Source organism: Salvelinus fontinalis, chromosome 29 (assembly GCF_029448725.1).
Source record: "Salvelinus fontinalis isolate EN_2023a chromosome 29, ASM2944872v1, whole genome shotgun sequence".
Taxonomy (NCBI): Eukaryota; Metazoa; Chordata; class Actinopteri; order Salmoniformes; family Salmonidae; genus Salvelinus; species Salvelinus fontinalis.
Window position 1 is genome coordinate 20553617 of NC_074693.1, and position 9771 is coordinate 20563387.

Here is a 9771-nt window from a genome sequence, read left to right on the forward strand (position 1 = left end):
CACCGTTGTGTTGTCAGCAAACTTAATGACGGTGTTGGAGTCGTGCGTGACCACGCAGTCGTGGGTGAACAGAGACTACAGTAGGGGACTAATATGGAGCACTGAGATACTTAAAACAGGCTTAGTGTCTCACTGTCTTATGAGCAGATCCAATAAATATCACAAAACATTCAATAAACAATTGAGATATTATGAAGTGTGTCAAATTTGACTCTTCGGCTAAGTAATATGAAATGTTATTTTCATGAAAGTCAGACTGCGACTACCAATTTCTGCAACATCTAGTGGAGAATCTTCGCACTACATTTTTTGAATAACCTTGAAAATTGTGTCAAGTGAAAGATCCTCACCTCAAAATGTTATCTTTAGTAGTATGTGCTTTGTGATCACCAGCTGCAAAATGCAATAAAGGACACATGATATTTGTTGAATATTTAATTTTGAGGCAAAGACAGGAAACGGTCACAAATTGCATGTTTTGATGACGATCAGAAATATGATGATGATCAATGGAGAGAAAACAGAAAGCAGAAATAGCAGACCTGATGCCAGAGAAACCCCTGGTGGGGTGGGGGAGGGTATTGGGCTAACTAGCATCGTTGCCTGTCCATCCTCTGCATTATGGTTATGACAATTCAATGTGAAGGATTATTAGCGGATATTTCTTAAAATATAGTTAAAAAACACAAACAATATACTGAACAAATGTAAAACGATTGCAGCACATATACAGTACGTCAGTGTGAAGCCCAAATAGTCATTATGAAAGTCCCTTTGTGAGATTGTGACATTCATGTTACACACAAGTATATTGCATGAAACAATAATACTGACAGCAAACATGTACATACATGATAGTACTGACAGCAGACATGTACAGACATGATAATACTGACAGCAGACATGTACAGACATGATAATACTGACAGCAGACATGTACATACATGATAATACTGACAGCAGACATGTACATACATGATAATACTGACAGCAGACATGTACATACATGATAATACTGACAGCAGACATGCACATACATGATAATACTGACAGCAGACATGCACATACATGATAATACTGACAGCAGACATGTACATACATGATAATACTGACAGCAGACATGTACAGACATGATAATACTGACAGCAGACATGTACATACATGATAATACTGACAGCAGACATGTACATACATGATAATACTGACAGCAGACATGTACAGACATGATAATACTGACAGCAGACATGTACATACATGATAATACTGACAGCAGACATGTACATACATGATAATACTGACAGCAGACATGTACATACATGATAATACTGACAGCAGACATGTACATACATGATAATACTGACAGCAGACATGTACAGACATGATAATACTGACAGCAGACATGTACAGACATGATAATACTGACAGCAGACATGTACATACATGATAATACTGACAGCAGACATGTACATACATGATAATACTGACAGCAGACATGTACATACATGATAATACTGACAGCAGACATGTACATACATGATAATACTGACAGCAGACATGCAGACATGATAATACTGACAGCAGACATGTACATACATGATAATACTGACAGCAGACATGTACATACATGATAATACTGACAGCAGACATGTACATACATGATAATACTGACAGCAGACATGTACAGACATGATAATACTGACAGCAGACATGTACAGACATGATAATACTGACAGCAGACATGTACATACATGATAATACTGACAGCAGACATGTACATACATGATAATACTGACAGCAGACATGTACATACATGATAATACTGACAGCAGACATGTACATACATGATAATACTGACAGCAGACATGTACATACATGATAATACTGACAGCAGACATGTACAGACATGATAATACTGACAGCAGACATGTACAGACATGATAATACTGACAGCAGACATGTACAGACATGTACAACTCAAATACAAAATAAATAAACATACTTTACAAACACCACTGGATGATCTCTCTTGACTTAAGGCCATTATTACAGAATGTGATAATGATAACATATCAAAGAAAGAGAGTAAAACAAGAGAGGGTCAGACAGACAGACAGCAAAACACTATTATCATTTTTAAGAAGAAATTGAAATAACTGCAGGCACATTCTTTCAAGAAATGTTAACATTAGAACAGTATCTTTGCCTTACGTTGTTTATGTTAAATTGTTCAATTCAAGTCACAGCAGTATTAAAAGGAGATAAGGAATAATTGCAGAGTGGAGGAGCCTCAACAAGGGCAGTTACTCTTATTAACATCTGTCTCTTGTGAAAGCCTAACCCTTCCATCCTCCCTCTCAACATCCCTGTACAGCAGGGACTTCTGGGCTTTCAGCCGACATGCCAGGCACATGAAAATGGAGTCCACATTTTGGCTCTCCTTGGGGTCCTTCGCCGAGGTCTCAAACAGTAGCATGTTGTGGGCGTCTGCAAACTTGAGGGCAGTGTTGGAGGGTACTTGGATATGACTAACCAGGTCACACTTGTTACCCACCAGTACCCGAGGCACAGTGGGTGAGACACGGTGCCCGTTGCACTCCTGGATCCACGTCTTCAGGTTCTGGAATGAGGCCATCTTGGTGACGTCGTAAACGAAAACGACAGCATGCACATTGCGGTAGTAGTGTTCTACCATGCTCTTCCTGAAGCGCTCCTGTCCTGCAGTGTCCCACACCTGCACCTGTTGAGGAGTAATAACACATCCAGTGGTCAGAGAGGAATCGTGTGTATTGGTCAGAGAGAAATGGGAAAACAACTCTAGATAATGCATCACAGTAAACACGCACACCTTTGGCTGACGTATCGAATTGCATAGGGAATATGTAGTTGGTAGAGTGTTTGCACATTGGGAAGATGTCGCCAAGACATCAGAATATAATGTTGACGCCTGGCCAACATATAAAAGATGTAGAACTGTAGAATTTAGAATGTAGGTATTCTACACACATCTGAAAGACATCTTGCCAATGAGCAAACAATGTCTAAACACCATCTTCCTGATGTATCCTGTATATATCGTGCCTATGATGGACAGACATATGTGTGTTATCTGGGATTACAAGGGTTGAGACATAATCAGAATAAATACTACACTGGAAAATACTACCTAGGAAAATGCGCATTATGTTTGGAGGACCATTGCGTTGTTTGGAGGACCATCGCGTTATGTTTGGAGGACCATCGCGTTATGTTTGGAGGACCATCGCGTTATGTTTGGAGGACCATTGCGTTATGTTTGGAGGACCATTGCGTTATGTTTGGGGGACCATTGCGTTATGTTTGGAGGACCATTGCGTTATGTTTGGAGGACCATTGCGTTATGTTTGGAGGACCATTGCGTTGTTTGGAGGACCATTGCGTTATGTTTGGAGGACCATTGCGTTGTTTGGAGGACCATCGCGTTATGTTTGGAGGACCATCGCGTTATGTTTGGAGGACCATCGCGTTATGTTTGGAGGACCATTGCGTTATGTTTGGAGGACCATCGCGTTATGTTTGGAGGACCATCGCGTTATGTTTGGAGGACCATCGCGTTATGTTTGGAGGACCATTGCGTTATGTTTGGAGGACCATCGCGTTATGTTTGGAGGACCATCGCGTTATGTTTGGAGGACCATTGCGTTATGTTTGGAGGACCATTGCGTTATGTTTGGAGGACCATCGCGTTATGTTTGGAGGACCATTGCGTTATGTTTGGAGGACCATTGCGTTATGTTTGGAGGACCATTGCGTTATGTTTGGAGGACCATCGCATTATGTTTGGAGGACCATTGCGTTATGTTTGGAGGACCATCGCATTATGTTTGAAGGACCATTGCATTATTGTTACGTTCCCCAGTGTCAGTGTTGTTGTGGGTTTGTATGTTTGTTTCAGGATGGCTTCCTGGATTCCAAGCAGCTGATTGGTCGGCCCCATTGCAGATCTGACCCTGCCCTCTCATCAGGGGATACAGCTGTCTGCAATTACCGACTCCTTCTGCAGCTTTAAAAGCCAGTGTTCCTTTGTTAAGAGGGAGAGCTTCTTTGTATGTGCTGTGTTGGTTGTTGGTCTGGTAAATTTGTTGTAAAGTATTTTGTAGCAGGTCCTGCAGAGGTATGTGTTTGCTATAGTACCTAGTGTTTTTGGTTTATTCAAATTGTTCACAGCGTTTGGTGACTTAATTTGTTTAATTTGTTCCCAGGAAAGCACCTTGGGAGTGTTTAGGCAAGAGGCCTGCGGGCATACATATACCCGTAGTATGTACTCTGTCTATGCACACTAGGTAAGACCTGAGTGGCCCACCCTCGGTATTTTGGTTAGCGTGCCAGGTGGCGTTGAGAGTGGGTAGGCAGGTAAGATAGGAGAGGGGACTTTAACTTTAACTTTCTTTGCTTTGGTTCTTTCCAGCCCCTTTTTGCCACTTTACCGTGTGAAGAGAATAAATTCCCTGTAAACGGTAATATTCTCTGCCTCTGTCATCCTTACCCGCACCTACAGTCACATACATCTTTCACTCCACGGGGAGTTGAGTGTAGCAGGGTGTTGCGTACACCTCTTGGAGGAAGGAACGCAACAATTATGTTTGGAGAACCATTGCGTTATGCGGCCTGTGGGCATGAACCGTTCCCAACAGGGCTGACTATTAGAATAATTCCACATTGATGCTTTTATCATAAGAGATCAAACCCACTGGTCACACCCGTCATTTCAACGTGGACAACTGGGTAATATCTGGTTGAGATGTTGACAGATGAAATTACAACCTACATGCACTCACTCAAAGACAGACAAAAGTTAGTTGAATTCCCAATGTGTTATCACTATGCTTTCATCCATCTAAAAGCACAACCAAATTCCAATTGAACAACAAAGTCAAATTTTTGGTTTAGTTGTCATCTAAATATTTTATCACTGGGATTCAACCATATAAAAGCAAAGTTGAAATAGGAATGCAATGACTGACTTGTTTATTTCTATATCTTTGTCATCACTGCCCTTCATCTAATAGCACAGCCACATGACCTGTACTGCTGTTGATTACATTAAAAGTATGTACCCTATGCATAGTATAAGTGATCAATGCTGTTTGAGGTGCTTTATTATAGCAGCTGTGACAATCTCCACAGACCTGCGACCTTTGCATGCTATCTTGAACATGAACACGTTCTATGATTACATAAGAGGACATTATAGTTACAGTAACCTCAATGTGGTCACAAATGTGTTACTCTTTAGGCCATTAACTGTATAATAAAAGTAATTTTGAATTGTGTTCTGTTGACCAGGCAACCAAATATCAACATTTAAAGGAGATCTACTGCTTGGATAGTTCCATCTGAGCCACTGACTTAATCCCATTTAACTTTTATTTTTGGTTGAGTTGGAGATGTGAATCTAACATTTTTTTAATCTATTGCAAAAGTGATATTGAATTGTGTTTTGTTATCAACAAAACAAAAATATCAACATTTAAACAAGATATACCTACTGGCTTCAGTTCCAGTTTGTGGTATGATTGTGAAACAGAGATTGTCTGGTGAGTGGCTGAATGAGTCAGAAATGTTGTTGTAGCTTAGTTGTGTATGTCTGCTTGAGAGAAATGTTGTTGTAGCTTAGCTGTGAATGTCTGCTTGAGAGAAATGTTGTAGCTTAGCTGTGAATGTCTGCTTGAGAGAAATGTTGTAGCTTAGCTGTGAATGTCTGCTTGAGAGAAATGTTGTAGCTTAGCTGTGAATGTCTGCTTGAGAGAAATGTTGTAGCTTAGCTGTGAATGTCTGCTTGAGAGAAATGTTGTTGTAGCTTAGCTGTGAATGTCTGCTTGAGAGAAATGTTGTTGTAGCTTAGCTGTGAATGTCTGCTTGAGAGAAATGTTGTTGTAGCTTAGCTGTGAATGTCTGCTTGAGAGAAATGTTGTTGTAGCTTAGCTGTGAATGTCTGCTTGAGAGAAATGTTGTTGTAGCTTAGCTGTGTATGTCTGCTTGAGAGAAATGTTGTTGTAGCTTAGCTGTGTATGTCTGTTTGAGAGAAATGTTGTTGTAGCTTAGCTGTGTATGTCTGCTTGAGAGAAATGTTGTTGTAGCTTAGCTGTGAATGTCTGCTTGAGAGAAATGTTGTTGTAGCTTAGCAGTGTATGTCTGCTTGAGAGAAATGTTGTTGTAGCTTAGCTGTGAATGTCTGCTTGAGAGAAATGTTGTTGTAGCTTAGCTGTGAATGTCTGCTTGAGAGAAATGTTGTTGTAGCTTAGCTGTGAATGTCTGCTTGAGAGAAATTCTGCCCTCCAGAGTGTTGTTCTGTCCCTATCCCAGTCTGTTGTCCCCACATGCTTCAAGATGTCCACCATTGTTCCTGTTCCCAAGAAAGCAAAGATAACTGAACTAAATTACTATCGCTCTGCAGCACTCACTTCTGTCATCATGAAGTGCTTTGAGAGACTAGTCAAGGATCATATCACCTCTACCTTACCTGACACCCTAGATCCACTTCAATTTGCTTACCGCCCCAATAGATCCACAGATGATGCAATCGCCGTTACACTGTCCTATCCCATCTGGACAAGAGGAATACCTATGTAAGAATGCTGTTCATTGACTACAACTACAACCCCGCCCTGTGCAACTGGGTCCTGGACTTTCTGACGGGCCTCCCCCAGGTGGTGAAGGTAGGAAACAACACCTCTACTTCGCTGATCCTCAACACTGGGGCCCCCAAGGATGCGTGCTCATTTCCCTCCTGTACTCCCTGTTCACCCATGACTGCGTGGCCACGCACTCCTCCAACTCAAGTTTACAGACGACACAACAGTAGTAGGCCTGATTACCAACAATGACGAGACAGCCTACAGGGAGGAGGTGATGCCAAAAAGATCATCAAGGACAACAACCACCCGAGGCACTGCCTGTTTACCCCGCTATCATCCAGAAGGCGAGGTCAGTACAGGTGCATCAAAGCTGGGACCGAGAGACTGAAAAACAGTTTCTATCTCAAGGCCATCAGACTGTTAAATAGCCATCACTAGCACATTAGAGGCCCAATACAGAGACTTGAAATCACTGGCCACTTTAATAATGTTGATATATTTTGCATTACTCATCTCATATGTATACTATATTCTGTCCTATTCTACTGTATCTTAGTCTATGATTTGATTTAGTCCTATTGTTTAACTTACATTGTTGATTGAGACGGAGATCAGAAAACCAACATATTAATTACTAACCTGTAGATTAAATTTGAAATCAACCAGAGCTTGAAACCCTAGACCTATTGTATTGTTTATTTTTAGTTGAATTCTGGGTTGAATTGTAACAATAGCTGTTGATGACTTTACAAATGCTATATAGGCCTAAATAGTATCATTAATGATATTGATTCATCAAGTATGGTTACTGTTAAACCTACTATTTGAAATTACTTTGATAGCAACAGTGAATCTATTTAATTTTTCAGTGGAGGATTCTCAATAATTATTCTCACAATAGCACATTGCTAAGAGTCTGTGACAAATATGAAAGCTGAGCACGACTGGCCTTGTTTAAAACTGTGAATGCCCAGCCAATAGTTTTTTTTATCTCATAGTTGATATAACATTGAAGATTTGCCTATGTTTAAAATTGATTCCCATCATGACATAATCCTGGGGTTGAAATTTCACCTTCAAAACAACAGTTTAAGTTGATGATATGTTGATGAATTTTTGCAAATCCAATGTGTTTTAAACAGATTCCATGTCACAATATGTTGGCAAATGACATTGAAACAACGCTGATTCAACCAGTTTGTGACCTGTGGGAAGGCACTACATTTTGAAGACTGTATTAGTGCATGTCTTCCATTTCTAAATAAAATAAATAAAATAACTGATACTTGAACAAAGATGCTCTATTGCTTATGTTTTCATACTGAGGAAAGGTTTTTATTTTGAGGGTGAATCTCAATGAGAAGTCATGATGAAGAGATAATATTGTAAAAACCTCACAATATCTATCATGTCACTGTCTGTTGCTAGATACACTGGGATTAGGTCATCATGTTTGGGGCGGGGGCATTCAGAGGTTGTACTACACTGACATTTTGTGTTTTTATATACACAGAATAAAAGTATAAACGCTACATGTAAAGTTGTTGGTCCCATGTTTCATTTTTCCATGAGCTGAAATAAAAATATCCCAGACATTTTCCATACGCACAAAAAGCTTATTTCTCTCAAATTTTGTGCACAAATTTGTTTACATCCCTGTTAGTGAGCGTTTCTCCTTGCCAAGATAATCCATCCACCTGACAGGTGTGGCATATCAATAAGATAATTAAACAGCATGATCATTACACAGGTGCACCTTGTGCTGGGGGCAATATAAGGTCACTCTAAAATGTGCAGTTTTGTCACACAACACAATGCCACAGATGTCTCAAGTTTTGAGGGAGCGTGCAATTGGCATGCTGACTGCAGGGATGTCCACCTGAGCTGTTGCCAGAGAATGTAATGTTAATTTCTCTAACATAAGCCGCCTCATGTAATTTTTTTGGTTGAAAATTTGGCAGTATGTCCAACAGGTCTCACAACCTAAGACCACGTGTATGGAGTCAATGTGGGCAAGCAGTTTGCTGATGTCAACGTTGTGAACAAAGTGCCCCATGGTGGAGGTGGGGTTATGGTATGGGCTGGCTTAAACTACGGACAACAAACACAATTGCATTTTATCGATGGTAATGTGAATGCACAAAATCCGTGACGAGATCCTGAGGCCCATTGTGAGGCCCTTTTTTTAGAGGTGACCAACATATGCATATCTCTATTCCCAGTCATGTGAAATCCATAGATTAGAGCCTAATTAATTTATTTAAATTGACTGATTTTCTCATGAACTGTAACTCAATGAAATATTTTAAGTTGTTGCATTTTGCGTTTATATTTTTGTTCAGTATAGTTACTAGGCCTTAGTGGCACATGCAGAGAAAACGGTTGGTGAACTGGGGATATGATGGTGATGGTGATCTGAAATTAAACGGTAAATTCGGTAATTCGAAAACCATGCCAACATTGCTGAAAGATCTATTAATTAAAATAAAGATTCAACCTAACAGGCCATTAAATATAAATTGATGGACTCGGGAGAGAAATAATTCTCTACTCGGTTTATTGACATGTCATGCATAGATTTAGAACGGTTAAAGCCGAACACATTGTCAATTGACCCAAATAAACAAATAAAAACGTCCCTGTCTCGACCAGATGCTAAATTAGGCTATTACCTTTATTTTTTCGCCCTCTATTTCCACAGCTTTCTCCCTGAAATCCACACCGATTGTCGCCTCAGTCTTCTCGGGAAAGCTTCCCCCAGTGAAGCGGAAGGTTAAGCAGGTCTTCCCTACATTTGAATCCCCGATTACAATTATTTTAAATATTCGAGTCTGAACACTTGAATCTAAGGACGTGCTGAGATCCACAGATGATGTGAAATTTGTATTTCTTGAGTTTCTCGAACCGGTACCTCCCTCATTTTCAAAAGATTCATTTGCCATTACGCTAAGATGATGTACACAGTTGTGCACTGGTCTCGCGGATGGGGGAAGGTGGGGGAGTCAGGCACCGCAACAACAGCGACCCACTCCCTCACAAGCAGCTTCATTGAAGAAGGCAAAATGCAATTATTGCAATGTTCCCCTATTTACAAATAGTGTAAATATGCATAGAAAATAGTTTCTAGTCAGTAAACACAATGGTAATGTTTAATGTG

At 40.2% G+C, this 9771-nt stretch overlaps 1 protein-coding gene across 1 annotated transcript; it reads right to left on the bottom strand.

The window, feature by feature from the left end:
* Positions 1-420: 420 nt before the first annotated feature.
* On the bottom strand, positions 421-9646 carry rab33a (RAB33A, member RAS oncogene family). The gene is made up of 2 exons (XM_055888587.1): positions 9287-9646; positions 421-2737 (listed from the first exon to the last, which is right to left on the bottom strand). Exons 1-2 carry the CDS (start codon positions 9554-9556, stop codon positions 2288-2290), a joined length of 720 nt encoding a protein of 239 aa, XP_055744562.1. The 5' UTR covers positions 9557-9646; the 3' UTR covers positions 421-2287.
* Positions 9647-9771: the final 125 nt, after the last annotated feature.